The sequence below is a fragment of the Astatotilapia calliptera genome, chromosome 12 (genome assembly GCF_900246225.1).
Source record: "Astatotilapia calliptera chromosome 12, fAstCal1.2, whole genome shotgun sequence".
Lineage (NCBI taxonomy): Eukaryota > Metazoa > Chordata > Actinopteri > Cichliformes > Cichlidae > Astatotilapia > Astatotilapia calliptera.
The window spans coordinates 37,732,989-37,754,870 of record NC_039313.1 but is presented as its reverse complement, the minus strand read 5'-3'; the positions used below and the strand labels follow the sequence as shown (position 1 = coordinate 37,754,870).

At 46.4% G+C, this 21,882-nt stretch overlaps 1 protein-coding gene across 1 annotated transcript; it reads right to left on the bottom strand.

Moving 5' to 3' along the window:
• Positions 1-5,296: 5,296 nt before the first annotated feature.
• On the bottom strand, positions 5,297-6,810 carry tmem187 (transmembrane protein 187). Its single transcript, XM_026186305.1, has one exon. It carries the CDS (start codon positions 6,572-6,574, stop codon positions 5,789-5,791), a length of 786 nt encoding a protein of 261 aa, XP_026042090.1. The 5' UTR covers positions 6,575-6,810; the 3' UTR covers positions 5,297-5,788.
• Between the last annotated feature and the right edge of the window lie 15,072 nt (positions 6,811-21,882).

The following is a 21,882-nucleotide window of genomic DNA, read 5'->3' as shown; positions in this document are numbered from 1 at the left end:
TCACACGTCCAAACTATCTCAGCCTCGCCATTCTAACTTTGCCTCGAAATATCTCAACCTGAGCTGTCCCTCTGATGGACTCATTTCTAATCCTATCCATCATGCTCACTCCCGCCTCTTACCTTCCCTTTCCTTCTTGCTGCTATCCTTTAGCCATCTCCACCCACTCCACCCTGCCTACGTTCCCTTATTCACGTCTCTTGTGCACTGTCTGTTGCTTTGGATTATCTCAGGCTTTTAAACGTATTCAAATTATTCACTACCTGTGCTCTTTGCTGGTACATCTGTCTCCCTCTCATGTATTCTGTCTTGCTTCTACGGACCTTCAACTAGTTTTATTCACTCAAACACAGGGCGAGGGAGTGAGCGTGGTAAGCTGTGAACAGAGGGAGAGTGTGGTTAGAGATGATGCAGGGGGAGCTAGACTGGAGAGGTGATATTGGAGTCTTACTTGGCAGGTGAAGCGTAAAAGGCTCTGGGGCAGGTGAATAGCCAGGTGAGCTCCTAGAGTGCTGAGCAAGTGAGAAGATTCCATCCTTGTTTTTCCAGAGATCCACAAGAGACGGTGTCAGGAGGACATGCAGGTGGAAATGGTGAATGGTGTGAACCTGAGAGGTGAAGAATCAGCAACAAAACCAGAGCCCTGCTGTGGACACCAGCATTCAGAGGATCTTGAGCTGCAGGTGAGTGGTGATGGTAGGACGAGGTGACTAAAAGCACAAAGAAACTGAGGTAAGTACGAGACTTTAACGAGGAGCATGAACCGATGAGGCCTTTTACAAGTGATGCAACGTCTGACACTGAAGCCCAGAGGCCTGTGTAGAGTAAAGGGGTTCATACGTATGGTTCTTCATATTGTTCTACTATCTGTAGTGTTCTTTCTCAGCATGAAGCCATACTGCTGCTTACTGATCATGACTTGTGTTCTGAACTGCCTCTCCCAGATCGCAGATGCAATTCCACTCACTCCATCTGTCCTTTTGCATTTCTTGTCCTTGATACAATGCCTCTTCATCTCTGCTCTCTTCACCAGTCCATTGAAGTCTGCTCCAATCATCACTGACCACTCCCCCTTAGAATATATAGGCTTGTGGGCCCTCCATGGCTGGGAATATCGGGAAAAACACTTGGAACACACAGCGCAACACAACAAGGAACACATCCAAACAGAGGCTTTTAAGATACAGCATGACCTAAACAGGGAAATGAGACAAAAGCATTAAATAGGGAGTGCTGAGGGAACAGAATAAAAATGCAACTGCAATAGGAAACAACATACAAAACTCAAACAATAAACTAGAGAACTTCTGGGAAAGTATAAAAAAGCAAGGAATACAAACAGCCTCATATATAAAAAAGTTTTCAGTTTCATTCAACTTTATTTACACAGCGCCAAATCACAACAACAGTCGCTTCAAGGTGCTTTATATTGTACAGTAAACCCTACAATAACACATACTGAGAAAAACCCAACAATCATATGACCCCCTATGAGCAGCACTTTGGCAACAGTGGGAAGGAAAAACTCCCTTTTAACAGGAAGAAACCTCCAGCAGAACCAGGCTCAGGGAGGGGCGGGGCCATCTGCTGTGATTGGTTGGGGTGAGAGAAGGAAGACAGGATAAAGACATGCTGTGGAAGAGAGACAGAGGTTAATAACGGATATGATTCAATGCAGAGAGGTCTATTAATACATAGTGAGTGAGAAAGGTGACTGGAAAGGAAAAACTCAATGCATCATGGGAATCCTCGGCAGCCTACGTCTATTGCAGCATAACTAAGGGAGGATTCAGGGTCACCTGGTCCAGCCCTAACTATATGCTTTAGCAAAAAGGAAAGTTTGAAGCCTAATCTTAAAAGCAGAAAAGAGCTGAGGAAAGCCCCAGGCCCCGCCAAGCAGCCCCCGGGAGTGAGCCAGTACAAACCCGAACATCCAGCCCTGGACACCGAGAACCATCAATGCACCAACGGGTGAGGGCATCTGATTATTTAAGACCTTGTATGTGAGTAGCAGGATTTTGAATTCTGGATTTAACAGGAAGCCAAAACAGGAGAAATCTGCTCTCTCTTTCTAGTCCCTGTCAGGAAGACAGGAACAAAGCAGTCTTACATATTTGTTTAATATGTGCGTTGAAGGACATGTCCTGGTCAACAATGACTCCAAGGTTCCTCACAGCGTTACTGGAGGCCAAGGTAATGCCATCCAGAGTAAGAATCTGCTTAGATACCATATTTCTAGGCTTTTCAGGGCCGAGTACAATAACCTCAGTTTGATCTGAATTAAGAAGCAGAAAGTTAGCGGCCATCCAGGTCTTTATGTCTTTAAGACATTCCTGCAGTTTAACTCATTGGTGTGTGTTATCTGGCTTCATGGACAGATAGAGCTGGGTGTCATCTGCATAGCAGTGTAAATGTATGCTATGTCTTCTAATGATGCTGCCTAAGGGAAGCATGTATAATGTAAACAGAATTGGTCCTAGCACTGAACCCTGTGGAACTCCAAAAAAGAAACATATCAATTTGCAGCCCCTGTTTCTTTCAGTCAAAACTAAAATGGAGCATGACTGCAAGAGACACATCAAGAAAATATCAAGGCGCCTTCTCAGGAAATACAAACTGGATATAGATATTTGTGTGTGTGTGTGTGTGAGAGAGAGGGTGAGAGAACGAGACCCCTAAAGCCCTGCTAGCATGGGTAAATCCCTGCAGTCAGGAAACTGCTGCTCTGTCAGTTCACAGCACTAAGCCTTGCAGAGCCATTAGTGCTCACAGTCACAGTGTGTGTCCAAACCAGCACACACACACACACACACACACACACACACACACACACACACACACACACACACACACACACACACACACACACACATATCTCATGGTGCATTCTCATCAATAAAAAGCTTCACTTTGCATTAGTTCTGTTTCTGTTACCAAATACTCACATTACTAATTACAGCACAAAAACCAATGAGGTTACTTTTTAAAGATAACAAAATGTAAAAACAGAACAACAAATGCAGCTGGAGTCCTAATGCAAACATGCGTTATCAGTGGTTCTCCCCTGAGTCACCCTGCAGTCTAAAGGCCTACAGACCTACTCACCAACCAAACACAGGGTCACCAAACAAAGCAGCATCAACAATGAGGTGCTCGCTTTGTAATGCATGCTGTGAGTAACTCGCTCTCGCAGGTTTAATCCATATCAATACTGAGTTTCTGTGTCTTACTATTAATTTGTGAAATAAACAAGCTTTGTTAAATAAATCTGTACAATTCTTTTTGTAAGACTAGCTCATTAAGTTTTATTTGATGCTGCACGAGGGCAGGCCTGCAAATCTCACTGCTCTTTTTCCAACTCTGGGGACAGACAGAAGGAAGAAATCTTGGAACCAAAGACAAAACTTCCCACACGTTTTAAAGAGCCAGCAGGTAGAATGGGAGCAGAGCAGGAGCATCCTTATAATAAGAAAGTACCAGTGACCAAGTCTATGAAATGACAAAGCAGAACATCCATACATCTTTTAATGGTAAATGGACTGACTCTTATGCAGCACCTTTCTACTCTCCAGGAGAAATCAAAGTGCTTTACACAACAAGCCTCGCTCATACAAGCACGCTGCACGCTGATCAGGTGTGAAAGCTGCGCTCTCTCTGGGATTTTACTCACCATGGGGCTTTTTGGACGCTTCATCAATGTTTCTTTTTTGTTACAATGTCTTATATTTTAGAGTGATTTCATTAAATGTTGCCATTGTTGTGCTTTAAGTTGTAAGCCTTGTCCTAAACAGCATGATCGAAGACATTCCCTTGTTTCTGTTCCCCTCCCCAGCATGTCAGATGGTATAGTGATGTTTAACTTCCTGCCCTTTATGACCTCAACTGTGCTACTCGTTCTTGAGTGAGTGTCTGTTTATCCAGCAGTTTCAGGAATATCTCTCTGACATTAAACTGCACTGACCATGTCTCCCAGTACGAGTCTTTAACAGAGTAATGAATGACTTTGCCTTTGTAGGTTTGATGTGGCACAATAGAGCTTCTAATTTTCAGTAAATTCTCTGTAGAAATAACTTTGGAACTGTTATTAGGATAGTATGCAACTATAAAAATGGACAGTAGACACACGTATTTGATGGGCTGTCAGTTTAAGAAAATGACAGTAAAAGAAGAATTTAGAAAGATGTTGCAGCTAACTGCACTTTGTGCAAGAGGAAGAAGAGGGAACCCAAAGTTACCTCTAAATCTGCGCTGTCATCAACAGAAACCTGACTTTTCAGGTTAAACCTCTGGGGTCCAGGGTACCATTGGCCACTTTTCACTACTTTGTATTTCACCTTTAAATTTTCTTCTCGTGCCTTCTGTGGCATCATTCTTTTCAGCACAATCTCACGTCTGAACTTACAGTAATGTTTTCATTGACATACTGTACTAACACAATTGATCTGAAATCACATAAAAATATAAAAACCGAGTAGGAGAAAGTTCTATTTTTACTGTAAAAACCACAGACATGTTTATTGAATTATTTTCATAACTTGAAATGCAAATATAAATTGTAGATTAAGTTAGAAATAAAGTTATATTTAACCATTTACCTAAAAATAATACATCTGGCATTTTTTTGTACAGCTATTTAAAAATACTACTAACACTAAAATTAGAGAACAATTAGTTGTCACAATAAGGTGCCCCACAAATTATTTGTGCCAGTGCAAAAAATAGTTTGTCGGCCACAAGACAGAGGAGAACAGCACAGGAGTAAAGCTGCTGCATCAGTCCAGTGTTTCCACTGCCGTCTGCCTTTGGTGGCTTTCCTCATTGTTTTGACACACAAAGCTCATGACTACACTACACACTAACTACATGCTAAACGTCACAAATCTCTCACAACTCAAAAGTCGCTGTCGATATCGCTCTCTCGCCACTGTCCCAAAACTTTCCCCTCTTCCTAAATAACCAAATCACAGGTGCTGCCAAATCATGGTACATTTACACCAATAGCTGCCCCCGGAGGGTGAATAACACTCACGCAATCAATCCCCAGTGTAAGATGTGAAAAGGCTCTGGGCTGAACCATTTTAAGTGGTGGTGGGGGGTGCTATCTTATTTTAATGAACAACACTGACATATGCAAAACTAGGGTGGCACATGCTGCCCCTGTAGATCCGCCCCTGTGAGGAGGGGTGCCACATACTGTGACATAATGGGAAACCCTGAAAACTGAGCCGAACCATGCCGAGTCGATCCGAGTAGGTACTAATGGTCTGTAAGTCACAGTCAGACTAAACAACACACAGACATGTGTACTTTTCTTTATTTTAACTCAGATTGCACATGTGCACCACTGAACATTGTAAGTAAGCAGCAATCCTTCACCCCTCCTCCAGCAGAGCAGCCCTAAGGGGTGGTGAAGCTTAATGTCACATGTTTACTTCAGCTACACTGCAGTGGTCATCTTTGGTCTCAAGAGTCCACAAAAGTCCGGGGGGCTATCCTGGTGGTCCTTTTCCTGAGAGCAGCGGTTTTCTTTGTTCTGCCCTCCCACTGGCATCATTCTGCTCATTTTTCTATTATTAGATACAGCTGATTGGAGCTGGAGCCACGTGGCTGGGGCACATCGAATGCTGCAGCTGCTCCTGTAGCTCAGGGAGAATCAATATTTATGTGGAACTAAAGTATTGAAGCTGAACAGAATCTAGAGTTATGCTGAGGTGAAGATGTGGTCTTGTGTGGAATGAGACAGAATGAACTCCCAGCTGGAGGATGCTGCGTGGATGCTGCGTGGCTGTCACTGCTGCTGCGGCTCAGTCTTGGCCCGCGCTCTGCTCGTCAGCCTGGTCAGGAAGCAGAAGCTGTAGTGGAACTGCAGCACGTCGCACACTTTGGACCAGAAGTGTCCGGTGAAGCGCTGGAACAGGCGGTACTGAGCCAGGTGGTGATCCAGCAGCTTCAGGAGCACGAAGCCTGCACACGACAGCAAAGCCAGCACGAGGTGTCTGCGCGTGCGCACATCTCCGTGCGTCCGCTGCACGTCAACCCCTTTGTACACCGCAAAGAGCACGTGACCTGCGAGCGCCGTGTCGAAGCCGCGTCGGTGTGCGATCGCCAGTCCGTAGCTGAGAACGGAGCCGAGCTCGAGCGTCGCCGCGTGCGACGCGCGCCATTCGGTCCGCCTCTCGATAAAGTCGATCCACACCGGCACCCACGCGAAGATCGGTAAAGTCAGCCACTGGTCGAGAACGGCTGGAGCGCGCCGCAGCATGGCCAGGCGCGTCCACTGTACGGGGCCGTAAAAGACGGCCATGAGGGCGAACACGTGCCTCAGGTAGCGGGCGCGCTCCGACTCAGCGCCGTCCCCGCGCCACAGCAGCCAGTACAGCCCCACGCACACGTAACCCACATTGACCACGCAGTTACAGGGCATCGCCAAGAACGCGGGCAGACCGTCGACCCGCCTCTCCGCGTAGTGTTCGGAACTCAGGTCCACGTCAACGTCCGCGAACAGGCCGGTGTTCACCAGGCCGACACACAGCAGGAAGCCCACGGACACGTGCACCACGGCCCGCCTCATCATCTCCGGACCTCCGCTCCGAGACTGGAACCAAAGGTCTTAGGTGTTTTTCCGCGTTTCAAAATCACGTGGTACAGAAACTGAAGGCTTGGATTGGCTGCCTTGATCCGGGCATGAGGCCGGCAGCCTCGAAACAGACGTTTAACACTGTCACGAGCGTCAGAAGCGCAGATCTGGCAAACACTGCTCAAGGCGTGGGTCAAAACACCCAGGCCACGTGACCACGACCAGACAAGGGTTAGGTTCCTGCTTCTTGTAGAGCCAGGCGCAAGGATTCACTGTTTATTATCCGGAGTCATTTGGCCTCGTCAGCACTGAATGACAGCTTTGGAAGGAAAACAGTATCCTCAATATCTCATTATTAATTTTGATGTGGACTGTGAAGAGTCAATAAACATTATATAGATATATCAATACCAGATAAATATCTTATTCTAATGATTACTGCGAGAACGTGAGACAGACAGAGACTGCTGGGCGATCTCCATTCACTCCTATTAGCAGAGAGAGAGAGAGCCACACACTGCTTTCAACATCAAATGTTATTTGGTGCTCCAGCTAGTGGTGTGCAGATCAATACTGAAATATCGATTCCTCTGATACCAGTCATTTATGTTCTAGAATCGATTCTCACATTAAAATATCGATATTTTAGTAAATTTGTAGTTTATCATTAACAGGAACACAGCGGAAAGAAACTATAACATTCGGATTGTCTGCATTGGAAGGAACTACGTCCTCTTCCACCTTTCATAGTCATGTGTGAAACACGGCTGCATAAATGTGTTGCAGCCTCTGGCGTGCGCACTCACAACACTGGCTGAGTGTAAACGGAGTCATGTGTGGACGTGTTTTACCTCCACAAACAGCCGAGACGCGGTTTGTGATACATGTGGCAAGAAAGTGAAGTGTTGTGGCAACACCGCTGACCTCGTCAAACACCTCACAGTAAATCATATCACAGAATAAGACGAGCGTATGCTGAGGCGAACTGAAGAGGAGGACAGGGACAGGTGCTGCCAGGGCGAGACAGACGTCTCTCACGGAGTCCTTTAGTGCTGCAGGCAGGCAACGTGTTCAGATAGGCACAACTTCAGTTTTTTCATTTCTATATGATGAATTCTGCATTATTAAATGATAAGAACAAGTAATCTGATGTCCTGTAATCACAATGATTTGAGATACAATTAAAGATACAATAAATAAATAAATAAAATACGTTTTTGTACAAAGTATCGGTATTGGATCAGTATCGTCGATACCACCCTTATTTTTACTTGGTATCGGATTGGAAAGGAAATCAGTGGTATCGCTCATCACTAGCTCCAGCGACTTCATCCTCACTAGACCCCCGACACACACTGTGCCACCATAAGGAATACATGCATACTGTGAAAAGCTATAAAATTAATTAGACGCGACCCAATTCAATTCACATTACACATGTTTTTCCATTTCCTTTTTATTCCCACTGATGCTTCTGGTGCGAGTATCTCACAAACAGCAGGAGTTATGCAGGTTCACTATGACCAAAACTCCAGACTCACAGTAAAACATCACGCCAGCGTTACAAGATACAAAATCCACAGCAGGATAAAATCAAGTTTCTTTATAGTTCAGAGGCTGCTCAGCAGGGGATCATTTAAACATGCATGCGATTGGTCTGAATTTGCCCATAAATATGTGATAAACAGAAGGAAAACACATATAGTCTTTTCATTTAAATATATATGTTTAAATTTATAAAAAATGAAGTCTTGTGATGGTGCTGTTTTTTATTATGTTGCTCTTTTTTTTGTTTGCTTTCTCTTCTGGTTTTTTTTCTCCATACAGGTGATCCAGGTGTTTTGTTTGTTTGTTTTCTTTCTTCCCCCCTTCTCACCGTCTCTTCTCCCCTTTGGTTTTCTTTCTCTCCCTCTCTTTCTTTCATTCTTTCTCCCTGTCCTATCCCCCAGTCACGTCTGTCCCGTTTGTAGCAACTGAAAATAAAATAAATTCATAATTATAATAAAGGTCAAACAAATGGACCAATATGGCAAGGCCATGATGATCCACTTGGTAAAATAAATCCGCTTGGCATCTTTCTTGGCCTCAAGACAACAATTCTGATGCTAAAGATCCAAACGGGACACAAATAAAAAAATAAAAAAAAAAAAGAAGTCTTATTCTATGCCAGCTTCTAGCTTTGCTTGAGAAACTCCTAGAAAGCTTAAAAGTCAACCAAACACGTGCAAAGTTTCACATCTTTGAGCAAAAAACAAAGGTGAGTCCAACAACAGCTGTGTGGTTATTACAGTAAACCTTCCTCTGCATGCTTTGCCTTATACATCGGTTTGTTGTGAGCAACACAAATGTTAACAGAGATTTTTCTGAAGCACACTGAGCAGCACACTGCTGTCTTTAACAGTCTTTTTACTTTTCTTTCCTTGTTTGCACGACGATTTCTCCAAAACATGTGATGATTGACAGAATGATGTCATTAAGACTCATTGAGTGTGTTTAGTTTTGATCTTCATGAATCCCATGCGAGCCTCATCCTGTGCCCTCATAGGTTGAGGCTTAACTCCTAATCTTTGCAGATATAACAGAAGTACTGGACTTAAGCTTAGGTAAATGAATGGACAATAAGACAAACAGTCCAAGTTTAGTAACAATAGTTCATGTAAATACTGAGATCTGGAATCATGTGGTCAAACAAATAGGAGCATTGCGACAAAGTTGGGATTGTGTGCTGGTCTCAGGAAATATTAAACGGCCTGTATTTGTATAGCGCTTTTCTAGTCCCTAAGGACCCCAAAGCACTTTACGCATCCAGTCATCCACCCACTGGTGATGGCAGCTACATTGTAGCCACAGCCACCCTGGGGCGCACTGACAGAGGCGAGGCTGCCGGGCATTAGCGTCAGTCTCTGTAGGCAACGGGTGAAGTGTCTTGCCCAAGGACACAACGACCGAGACTGTCAGAGCCGGGGCTCGAACCGGCAGCCTTCTGATTACAAGACGAACTGCCAATTCTTGAGCCACGATCGCCCCAGAAAGGAAAGGAAAGTTTCAGAGTTTAAGTGGAATAGTGGTATATGCTCCATAGAAACAATAAACTTGTTGATGTAGAAAATTTATAAAGATTTTTATTTTCAGTTCTAATTTGCTGCCAGTATGTTTTAAATAGCAGGAACTGCAACTGCTAGAAGAGAGACCAGGCTGATTTATCTTCAGGAAATATTCAGTCAATAAAATGTCTCTTTGATCTGGAAAAAAACAACTATATATCTCTGTCATTTGGCCATGGGACATATTTTGCACAGTAGTACACAGAACCAGTTAGAGGGCACATGGAAAATCAGAGCTACTGGCAGATTCCCTTGTCTCCGATGTCTGAGGAAAAGAACGGCCTACAGTTTGTACCAATTTGTCACACTTCCGTTCAGCTTGTTTAGAGGTCGAACCACATTTTAGCAAACCCGAGAAGTGTGTGGTTGGATGGAGGGAGGTACAGTGCCAGGGGTCCCTCTTTGGATGTGGGCAGGTGCACCCTCATATGAAGAAAACAACAGCCATTACATCCTATCCATCTCCTAAAGCCAAAAACTTCACAGCACTTACCAGCCCCTTGACTGCCCTCAGCTGAAATGGTGCCCCAGATCTGGTCCGGTGGACAGAGCAGAGCCAGGTGGCATTCGTGCAGGTGAAGAAACTCCCTGTGGGGAACCCCGGTGATATCTGGCCTTTTAAGTTCAAGGTGGTCCATAGGCCAGGGCTACAGAGGGTCATGGCTGATTTCCTGTCCTGCTTGCGGGGGTGGGTAATAGGTTAGGTTGCATGGCTCTTTGGCCTGAGGGAGATGATGGGGGTATGTGGCAGGGTGTGATTTGTGGATCAGTTACAGGGGATGGGTGGAGCAGTGGGTTCAGGGGTGGTGTTGGGGGAGGCTGACCACCACAGGGGATCTCCATCATCTAAGCAAGAGAAGGCAGCTGACTAGCTACACTAAATCAAATCAAATCAAATCAAATCACTTTTTATTGTCACATCACATGTGCAGGCACACTGGCACAGCACAAGCGAGTGAAATTCTTGTGTGCGAGCCCCACAAGCAACAGAGATGTGCAAACACAACAACACAAACGAGCAAAATACAAGAATGGCCAACCTGAAACTAATAAATATATGTACAATATATAATAGTGTATGCATTTCTGGATGTGTATACTAAATATTTTCCTACGTGTGTGTGTGTGTGTGTGTGTGTGTGTGTGTGTGTGTGTGTGTGTGTGTGTGTATATACACATTTTTACAAATTAAATAGTAAAAAATAAATAAAATAATAATAATAATAATAATAAAATATATAAAATATACAGAGTTGAATATGTGCAAAACAGTGGCATTACTGTACAGTATGGAGTGCATAATGTTGAAGTTCAAGTAGTGAAGCTGAGGTGTCTATGAAGTGTTCAGCAGTCTGATGGCCTGATGGAAGAAGCTGTCTCTCAGTCTGCTGGTACGGGACCGGATGCTGCAGAACCTCCTTCCTGATGGAAGCAGTCTGAACAGTTTATGGCTGGGGTGACTGGAGTCCTTGATGATCCTCCCCGCTTTCCTCAGGCAGCGCTTCCTGTAGATGTCTTGGAGGGAGGGAAGCTCACCTCCAATTATCCGTTCAGAGCACCGCACTACTCGCTGGAGAGCTTTGCAGTTGTAGGCGGTGCTGTTGCCATACCAGGTGGTGATGCATCCAGTGAGGATGCTCTCAATGGCACAGTGATAGAAGGTCCTGAGGATGCGGGGGCTCATGCCGAATCTTTTCAGTCTCCTGAGAAAGAAGAGGCGCTGCTGCGCCTTCTTCACTGTTTTGTTTGTGTGTACTGACCACGTAAGATCCTCAGCCAGATGTACACCAAGGAACCGGAAGCTGCTCACTCTCTCCACAGCAGCGCCGTTGATGGTGATGGGGGTGTGTACTTCTCTGCACCTCCGGAAGTCCACTATCAACTCCTTTGTCTTTGCGACGTTGAGGGTGAGATGGTTGTCTTGACACCAGTTGGTCAGGGCGCTGACCTCCTCCCTGTAAGCCGTCTCATCACCGTTGGTGATAAGACCCACCACTGTAGTGTCGTCCGCAAACTTCACAATGATGTTGGAGCTGTTAGTGGCTGTGCAGTCGTAGGTGTAGAGTGAGTACAGGAGAGGGCTCAGTACACACCCCTGTGGAGCACCAGTGTTCAGTGTGATGGGGGATGAGGTGATGCTGCCCAGTCTGACCACCTGGCGTCTGTCAGACAGGAAGCTAAGGATCCAGCTGCAGAGGGAGCTGCTCAGTCCTAGATCCTGCAGTTTCCTGTCCAGCTTCGAGGGAACGATGGTATTGAATGCTGAGCTAACAAAGACTGACAAAGAAATGGTGCAAATAAACATTCACTACTCTGCAATGCCGAGTTTGTCAGGTCCTTATGCTACATCTGCATTACTGTACATACATCATAATCAATCTAGTCCTTTTTTGTATGCTTCTAGAACTGTGATGTTTTTTACGCTTTCCTGCATCCCTCCATGCCGACAGAGCTGACAGGGCTCCATGTGCAAAGCTCCCTCAGCCTTCCCAAAAGTTGATTCTGTTCTTCTGGACGTTTTCAGTGGGAGAAACATTTCGTCACTGTTCCAGGTGACTTCTTCAGTCTCAGCTAAATGGAAGGCTTCCAACCTTTTAAACAGTACATTTGCATAATGGTAATCATCTTCTAATATTGGCTTTTTTATCTTTCTCCATCTGTGTCAAAAGTTAGCTCTCTGTCTTTTCTCTCCCTGTGAAATACAGCAGCTGCGCCTTTAGCTGCAACACACTGTGTGACAAACTGCACACAAACAGTTTGTGTGTTTGCTCCATTTGAAATTACCTGCCACTGAAAAGGCATTATTGCCTGCATGGTTGCTTGTTTTCTGTAGGGCTAGCTAGATGCTGAAGTACTGCAACCGAAACTTATGGACACCTGCAGTTGTTCTGGTGTTACTGCAAGAAAATTTAAAAAAACCCTCTTTTTACTCTTTTTATGCGACATCCCCTGGTCATTATTACACAAACAGAAATGATTTAGGATTGATACCTGAAAATTCTACTAAGTACAGTAACAAAGTATTTGTACTTTGTAACTTCCCACCTCTGTGCAACACTTTGCGAAGATGACAATATTTAGATGCTTGGGAGAGCGTCAGTCTGTGCCTAAAACGGTTGCCTACAGAAGAGTACTTCCGTTTGTAGCCATATGATCCTTGTGGCCACAAATGTAGTCGAGCCCTAGTGACTTTGATAGCATTCATAAAGAGGGACATTATTGTGAGACCTGAAAGCATCTGAGGGTTCAAAAACACTTTGTGTGAAAGCTCTTTCCACTCCGCCATAATGATCTTCGGGAGAGAGAAGCTCATAATGAGAAGAATGAGGACGATGATGGTGACTCTGAAGCTGAGGTAGCCAGCCTGACAATCATCCCTCCCCTACTGGCCTTAACCTTAAAGCAGAAAACTTACAAGCAGAAGTCTGGAAGCTTAAAAGTCTGCTTAGAAGAGTCACCGGAGCTGCAAAAGGGCTTTGAAGCAGCTGGATGATGGCAACTTCTTAGGGAGGGGCTGTATGATTAAGGCCTCTTTGACGATCCACATCCCCTGGAGAACCATAGACCGGAGGGGCAAGAGGACTGCACAGCCTGATCTGTTTGGCAAGGTAAATGCCATTATGGTCCTTTACTTACTAGCAGTGGCAGTCCTAGCCCGTTTGGCGCCCTGGGTGAACACTCCCTCTGTATCATAATGTTAGGTGTTTTCGTGTTTGTTGGTTTGTTTTTATTTTGTTTTATTTTGCGAGTTGGTTATTAGATGCTGCTCCAGCCAGCCAGAAAATCCCCCGCCGCCCTGCCCTCCCCTCCCTGTACCGCAAGCAGCAGGCGCACCTCGCAGATGGAGGGCTCCCTTACTGCCAGCAGATGGGTGATAGAAAACCGATCGGTGCCTATGCCATCCCCAGTATGCGCTGGCATGAGTACGAGCAATTTTATTTTAGTTTTTTTGCCGATGCCCGTGATGCCGCCCCCCACCACGATGCCGCCCCGGGCAACCGCCCGTGTCACCCGTATCAAAAACCGCTACTGCTTACTAGAACCTTTGCTGGAGCTGTGGAGGCAAACCTAGAAGCTAATCAAAAAGAAACAGTTGACCTCCTCAGACAGTTCAGGTTCGCTGGCCAATTAGGCTACATGTCCTTGACAGAGCATATTCATTCATTTTTCATTCATTTATTTGTTCATTTTCAGGCACAACAAATACCTATATTAAAATGCACAAAACAAAAAACAAAAATTGCCTGAAAAAGGAGTGGGACGAAGAAAACTTACTAAACTTATTAAATCCCACCCCTATACTCACTCATCAACAAAAAACCCCAATAAACTTCCCGCAGCTACGCTCATCATTGCATACAGACCCATCAAGAGCCCCGGGCACATACAAGCATCTAAACGGCAGCTCGCAAGCAACAATTAGAGCCTTCATAACTGAATACAGAATATATAAATTATAAATTGCATTACCACAGGTAACAGGCCCATCCTCCCGCAGGCCCACCACCCGCAGGAGGTGCCGTAGGGGTCGGGTGCATTGTGTGCCGGGCGGTGGCCAGGAGTGGAGGCCCTGGCGGACTGATCCACAGCTACCAAGACTGGCAATTGGGACATGGAATGTCACCTCTCTGGTGGAGAAGGAGCCTGAGTTTGTGCGTGAAGTTGAGAGGTACCGGCTAGATATAGTCGGGCTCACCTCTACGCATGGCTTGGGCTCTGGAACCAGTCTCCTGGAGAGGGGCTGGACTCTGTCTCAGTCTGGAGTTGCCCCTGGTGAGAGGTGGCGGGCTGGGGTGGGAATTCTAATATCCCCTCAGTTTGCTGCATGTACGTTGGGGTTCTTCCCAGTGGATGAGAGGGTTTGTTCCCTGCGCCTTAGGGTCGGGGAACGGGTCCTGACTGTCATCTGCGCTTATGCCCTGAGTGGCAGTTCAAAGTACCCAGCCTTCTTAGAGTCCCTGGGTGGGGTGCTGGAGGGTGCTCCACCTGGAGACTCTGTTGTCCTGCTGGGAGACTTCAACGCTCACGTGGGCAACGACAGCGAGACCTGGAGGGGCGTGATTGGGAGGAACGGCCTCCCTGATCTGAACCTGAGCGGTGTTTTGTTATTGGACTTCTGTGCTAATCACAGTTTGGCCATAACGAACACCTTGTTCGAACATAAGAGTTTCCATAAGTGCACGTGGCACCAGGACGCTCTAGGCCGTAGGTCGGTGATCGATTTTGTAATCGTATCACCAGACTTGCGACCATATGTTCTGGACACTCAGGTAAAGAGAGGGACTGAGCTGTCAACTGATCACCACCTGGTGGTGAGTTGGATCAGGTGGCGGGGGAGGATGCTGGACAGACCTGGTGCACCTAAACGCGTAGTGAGGGTGTGCTGGGAACGTCTAGCAGAGGCCCCAGTCTGCGAGATCTTCAACATACACCTCCGGCAGAGCTTCAACAGCATTTCGAGGGAGACTGGGGACATTGAGTCTGAATGGACCATGTTCAGCATCTCCATTGCCGAAGCTGCTGCATTGAGTTGCGGCCGCAAGGTGGTTTGCGCCTGTCGTGGTGATAATCCCCAAACCAAATGGTGGACACCAGAGGTGAAGGGAGCCACCAGGCTGAAGAAGGAGTCCTATCGGGCTTGGTTAGCCTGTGGGACTCCGGAGGCAGCCGACAGGTATCGACAGGCCAAGCGGAATGCGGCTCGGGCAGTGGCTGAAGCAAAAACTCGGGTGTGGGAGGAGTTCGGAGAGGCCATGGAAAAAGACTTTCGGGCTGCCTCGAAGAGATTCTGGCAAACCGTCAGGCGTCTCAGGAGGGGAAAGCGGTGCTCTACCTGCACTGTGTATAGTGCTGGCGGAGCGCTGCTGACGTCGACTGAGAAAATTGTCAGGCGGTGGAAGGAATACTTCGAGGACCTCCTTAATCCCACTGACACGTCTTCCGAGGAGGAAGCAGAGTCTGGGGATGAGGGGAATGACCCGCCAATTTCCGGGGGCGAGGTCACTGAGGCAGTTAAACAACTCCTTGGTGGCAGAGCCCCTGGTGTTGATGAGGTCCGCCCCGAGTTCCTGAAGGCTCTGGACGTTGTAGGGCTGTCCTGGTTGACACGCCTCTGCAATGTTGCGTGGAGATCAGGGGCAGTACCTGTGGACTGGCAGACCGGGGTGGTGGTCCCCATCTTCAAGAAAGGGGACCGGAGGGTGTGTTCCAACTACAGGGGGATCACACTCCTCAGCCTCCCTGGGAAAGTCTATGCCAGGGTGCTGGAAAGGAGAGTTCGTCTGTTAGTCGAACCTCGGATACAGGAGGAACAATGCGGTTTTCGTCCTGGTCGCGGAACACTGGACCAGCTCTTTATCCTCTCCAGGATACTTGAGGGTGCATGGGAGTTTGCCCAACCAGTCTACATGTGTTTTGTGGACTTGGAGAAGGCATTCGACCGTGTCCCTCGGGGTGTCCTGTGGGAGGTGTTGCGGGAATATGGGGTGTCTGGCCCATTGCTACGGGCCATTCGATCCCTATACAACCGTTGCAAGAGCTTGGTTCGCATTGCCGGCAATAAGTCGGACTCGTTCCTGGTGGGTGATGGGCTCCGCCAGGGCTGCCCTTTGTCTCCGGTTCTGTTCATAATTTTTATGGACAGGATTTCTAGGCGCAGCCAAGTGGCGGAGGGCTTTCGCTTTGGTGGCCTCAGAATCTCATCTCTGATTTTTGCAGATGATGTGGTTCTGTTGGCTTCATCGGGTGAGGGCCTCCAGCTCGCACTGGAGCGGTTCGCAGCCGAGTTTGAAGCAGCGGGAATGAGGATCAGCACCTCCAAATCTGAGGCCATGGTTCTCAGCCGGAAAAGGGTGGAGTGCCCACTCCGGGTCGGGGATGAATTCCTGCCCCAAGTGGAGGAGTTCAAGTATCTCGGGGTCTTGTTCGCGAGTGATGGGAGAAGGGAGCCGGAGATCGACAGACGGATTGGGGCTGCAGCTGCAGTAATGCGGACGCTGCACCGGTCCGTCGTGGTGAAGAGGGAGCTGAGTGTAAAAGCGAAGCTCTCAATTTACCGGTCGATCTACGTCCCTACCCTCACCTATGGCCACGAGCTGTGGGTAGTGACCGAAAGTACGAGATCGCGGATACAAGCGGCAGAAATGAGCTTCCTCCGAAGGGTGGCTGGCCTTTCCCTTAGAGATAGGGTGAGAAGTTCGGCCATCCGGGAGGGGCTCAGAGTAGAGCAGCTGCTGCTCCACATCGAAAGGAGCCAGCTGAGGTGGTTCAGGCATCTGACAAGGATGCCCCCTGGGCGCCTCCTGGGTGAGGTGTTCCAGGCATGTCCCACTGGGAGGAGGCCCCGGGGCAGACCCAGGACACGCTGGAGAGATTATATCTCTCGGCTGGCCTGGGAACGCCTTGGTATTCCCCCGGATAAGCTTGAGGAGGTGGCTGGGGAGAGGGAGGTCTGGGCCTCTTTGCTTAGGCTGCTGCCCCCGCGACCCGGCCCCGGACAAAGCGGATGAAAATGGATGGATGGATGGAATGTATTGTATTGATGACCAGGCAGGTAACTATGGCAGAGAGAAAACACTATGAGCAAAATTGCAAACATTAAAGGATTTCATCATGAGAGCTTGACGGCCTGGCACTGACACAGGTTAGCTGAAGATCTGGCAGAGGTCTGTTGTGAGTGCTGGTCTTAAATGCCGGTGACTTGATTGCAGTCAGGTGTGAAGGCTGATTGGAGTCTCCGCCTGAAGGTGGAGCCCAGCACTGTGGAAAAAATCCGCACTTCCCCGCACCATGACACACCACTGTCAATCTGGATGACCTTGTGAAAGAAATCACATGTGACATAGAAAACATATAGTGCATGTATGGAGAATGTTCTGAGTGCAAGGACGGAGGAGGAAAACAGTTCAGGAGATACCCAAAGATGTGCTATCAATTCCATCCACTGTGAGGATACAAATTCTGACCTGTGAGTGCTTTAATACAGAAACAACCCCCCACCCAAACGTTTAAATGTCTGTTGTTTCACTCATCGACAGACAGCAACCACAGCCACAGAAAGTTTGTAAAAAAGTCCTGAAGTTGTTGGTGAAGGTGTGTAGTGCTGACCTCTACCCAGGTGTCATCACAGGTACAAGGAAACACATATTGAGGTCTGTTGCATGCACATAACTGGGGTCAGCAGCTTCTTCTGGCCAGTTTGCTAAGACATACTGTGGTATCTCTTTGAGGACGTTTTGAGTATCATCCCACCACTGAAGCCAGAAGCCAGTCACAGCAGAAAAATATATGACAACATAATTTCATTTTGGAGACGTACAACAAGCCACCTGTTCAGAGGAATGTTTCTAATTCTTAGGCACTTGTTTATTTAATCTGTTTCTTTTTGTGTCCTTCTTCACCTGACTTTTATATCTGGTCACTCTTTCTCGACATCACATCTTCAGAGGTGACATCTGGCCTCACCCATTGTGACGTCCAGTCATGCTGTTGACATCTAATCACCCAATGTCCAGCCAAACCTTACCACCTGACTTTTCCATGTACATGAATGAAACAAACGTTTAAACTTTCAAATCACTTCATTGCATGTACTTTTTTCTATGTTATTCTTGTCATAGAAAATCACATTACATATGAACATTAGCTCACTCCCTCCCATCCTACATCCTCTCAGTGATTTCATGGATTATATTTTCTTAGTTAACATACTGGATGAATTCATACATGATTTTATATTGATCAGGAGTAAGCGATTAAGCATAATTAGCTACAATATCAGCAAAATCACATGTGAATTATGGTTCTGTGTTGAACCATTACATCACTTCATGCCAAATCACGTTTAATGGATGTATTGACAACATCTTTTTATTATATTTTTGGTTAAGAATGAAGATGATTTACAATGAGCAAATACAGATACACTCTGTTATCACACTGACATTTTAAACATGAAGGGCTGGTTGTTAAGACCTCACCCTCTATCAGATGTAAGGAGTGGAAAGCCTGAACTTCAGTGTCTCTCTCAGTCCCACATTTCTGTGATAGAGTTTATAACCCCATCCTCAGTGAAGCAAATATGACAGTTTCTCCATCTAACGAGTTATCACACTGCTGTTATCACACAGCAGGGCATGCTCTGAACAGGGAGGACACAGACTGGTGTGAGAAGTCAGTAGACTTGCTAAAACTGAGCATTATGACAGTGCCCATCCTGTCACTTCACGACTCCACCCAAACCTTCTTGATCCATACAGATGTGTGTGATCTGAGCTTAGGAGTAGCCTTAATGCAGAAGGATGCTGATGGTAGGGAAGCAGCAGCAGTGTACGGGAGTTAATTTATGCAAAAAGTAGGGCACTTGGGGCACTTCTAACCCAAGTCAGGGGGCTTCATGTCACAGTCTTCATCGACCACAACAGCCTCAGGTACCTGATGGCAAGCCCCAACAACATCAACCACTTGGCCCAGTGTTCTTGGCACAGACTTTGACTTTACCATTATACATAAGGCAGGCGTGCACAAAAGGGTGCCAGATGCTGTGTCTCGCAACCGTCTGCCTGCTCCTGAGGGTGCCCCTATGGAAATTCTGACAGAACAGAGGCTCAGAGACCTGCAGTTGTCGCCTCGTCTGAACTTGGATGACACCTCGCACCTTTGTCCAAAACTGAAGCTTTATGCTTCTATGATTCTCCTGGGTAACTGTGTGGTTACTATCATGACCCCCCACCACTTGTCATCTGGTAATCTCTAAAACCTTAGCCATAATGCAGTCTTGTTTCTTCTGGTCTAAGATTTCGGTGCAAGGGCTACGTCACGTCTTGCCAAGTTTATCAACTCATCAAGCCCAGTCACAGTAAGCCAGCGGGTATCCACAGGGGTGGGCTTACTTCCTCCACCATTTTGGGTAATGTCTACTTACTGGTGTTCGTGGACTATTGCTAAGTGGATTGAGGTATGTGCAGTTTGGGAGATGACAGCTCAAGTTAGTTAGTTACTAGTTAGTTACTCCTACAGAGGTTAACCATTCATCAGTGAACTGTTTGAGCTTGTTCTCTCCATTCTTGGGTGAACCCAGTGCCTCAGTACGGCGTATCATCCACAAACAAATCTCAAAACAGCCACAGAAGCTCAGGGAGGTCACCTACTGTCACGGTACTGGGTCATTTGACCCAGCGTTTTGTGTTTATTTTGTATTACTATTATTTTGTTGTTGTTATTATCATCCTTTGTTGTAGTTTATGCTGATTGTGCGTTTGGGTTTACACCCTTTGGTTCTTAAGAGGTTTGGTTTTGCGCTCCCTCTGTTTTGTGTCCGCCCATGTGTTCCCTATGTTCTGTCTGTACCGCATCTCTGAGTCCAATCTGTACATTTCCTGTTTTATTTTGAAGGTTTGTGTCTTTTGTCAGTGTGTTCTGTTTGTGCTCTCCCTGTCTCGTCAGTGTAATCAGCGTCAGCTGTGTCTCCCAGCTGTTTCCACTTAGTTCTGTTCACCTCTTGTATTTAGTATCTGCGTCTTCCCCTGCTCGTTGTCATGTCGTACAACCCATATGGAAAAGATATATATAAATCTTATAAAGTTTGTATCTGTCTTGTGTGAAACTTTCATGAGTAAATCATATAAGCCTTATATGATTCATTATATGAAGCAAGCTAAAGCTGGTGCAAGTCTTTTATAAGTTTTTCCTGTTTCTTTTCCATCTGGGAGCCTTCACTGTGTTCCGTTAACCTGTTTGCCTGCCCATCAGTTTATGTTTTCCCAGTGTAGTTGTCTCCTGTTCAATCTGCAACTGGCAATAAAGCTGTTTGTTTTGAGTTTCACCCTTGCCTCCGTGAGTCCTTTTGGGTCCTTTTCCCTGCCTGCCTGCACATAGCCATGACAACTACAGGTTAGCTAAGTTGAAATCGTCAAAGACGCGAGAGTCTTTCATGTCGTGAACATTCAGGCCTTCTATTCCTGGGACTCAGCGCCTCCTTTGGGATGCCAACCTCCAGTCATCAAGGGCCCAGAGGAGATGGGAGCGGAGGCCCTCAACCCCCGTGGATAATGACAGAGATTTTCACCCCTTCAAGGATGTGCCTGTTTTCGATATTGGTTTCGTAATACTTATAATGGTGGCTGAAAAGTCGCACAAAACTCACGATTCAGATTTTCGGATCTGCAGGTTGACTGACGCCGATAGCTCAACGATACAACGAAGAATAACACAGGTCTGCCATCTTAAGTAGTGCTTTAATCCACTGGAATCGGCAGCAGATGTGATGATGAGCGCAGGCGCGGGGGCCAGAGGCGGGAGCCCGCAATGAACACCGGCCCGGCCGAGGGAAGAGACGGGAGAGCAAAACAAAAACAAAGTCAGCCGGGGAGACACGGGGACATGACGCTTCCAGGCTTCACCCTGCTAGGAATGGGTTACAATTGGAATGTTCTCAAAACGACTTCATATCCTTCATGAGAGATATGTTTGTCCTATATTTGAGAGGTTCCAGGCCAGGGCTGCCCAATCCCAGTCCTCGAGAGCTACTATCCTGCAGCTTTTAGATGCATCCCTACTCCAACACAGCTGAATCAACTGAATGGCTTGTTATCAGGCCTTTGCCAAACACGATGGCATGCTGAAGAGGTAATCAAACCATTTGATTCAGCTGTGTTGGAGTAGGGATGCATCTAAAAGCTGCAGGATAGTAGCTCTCGAGGACTGGGATTGGGCAGCCCTGTTATAGGCCAACAAATATTTATAACTGTTTAAATTCCCACATTCACTTTTTGGCACAACACTGGTGTTTAAGCTTGTACTTGTGTTTGTGGAGGTACTGAAACAGTAGCTTTTTTATGCACAAGTTTAGGTTGCATGTACAGCACATTTTATTTGACATTACTTTAGATTATTTATTTATTTTTGTATTTGAGAAAATGTTTTATTTAAACAATTACATTTTAACATGGCACGTAACTACAATGAAATGGTTTCGTTTTTGACAGATGCTGTATGCAGTTAAACTATTAAAACACTGCAGTTTCTAAAATGCAAACCACTGAGCAGTTCATTTTGAAAGACCTGTGTTTTTTCTATTTGGAATATTTATTATCGCCATATATGGGTTTATGTTAGCCAAGGTGTACGGCAGCTTTACGTCATCTGCAATAACTTTACAGCAGTAGGCTGTTCAGCAGTGAGAGTATGTAGCCGTTTTCAGGG

What these genes read in the sequence shown, in the direction of transcription:
- tmem187 (XM_026186305.1), bottom strand. Translation starts at nt 6,574, where the DNA reads ATGATGAGGCGGGCCGTGGTGCACGTGTCCGTGGGCTTCCTGCTGTGT.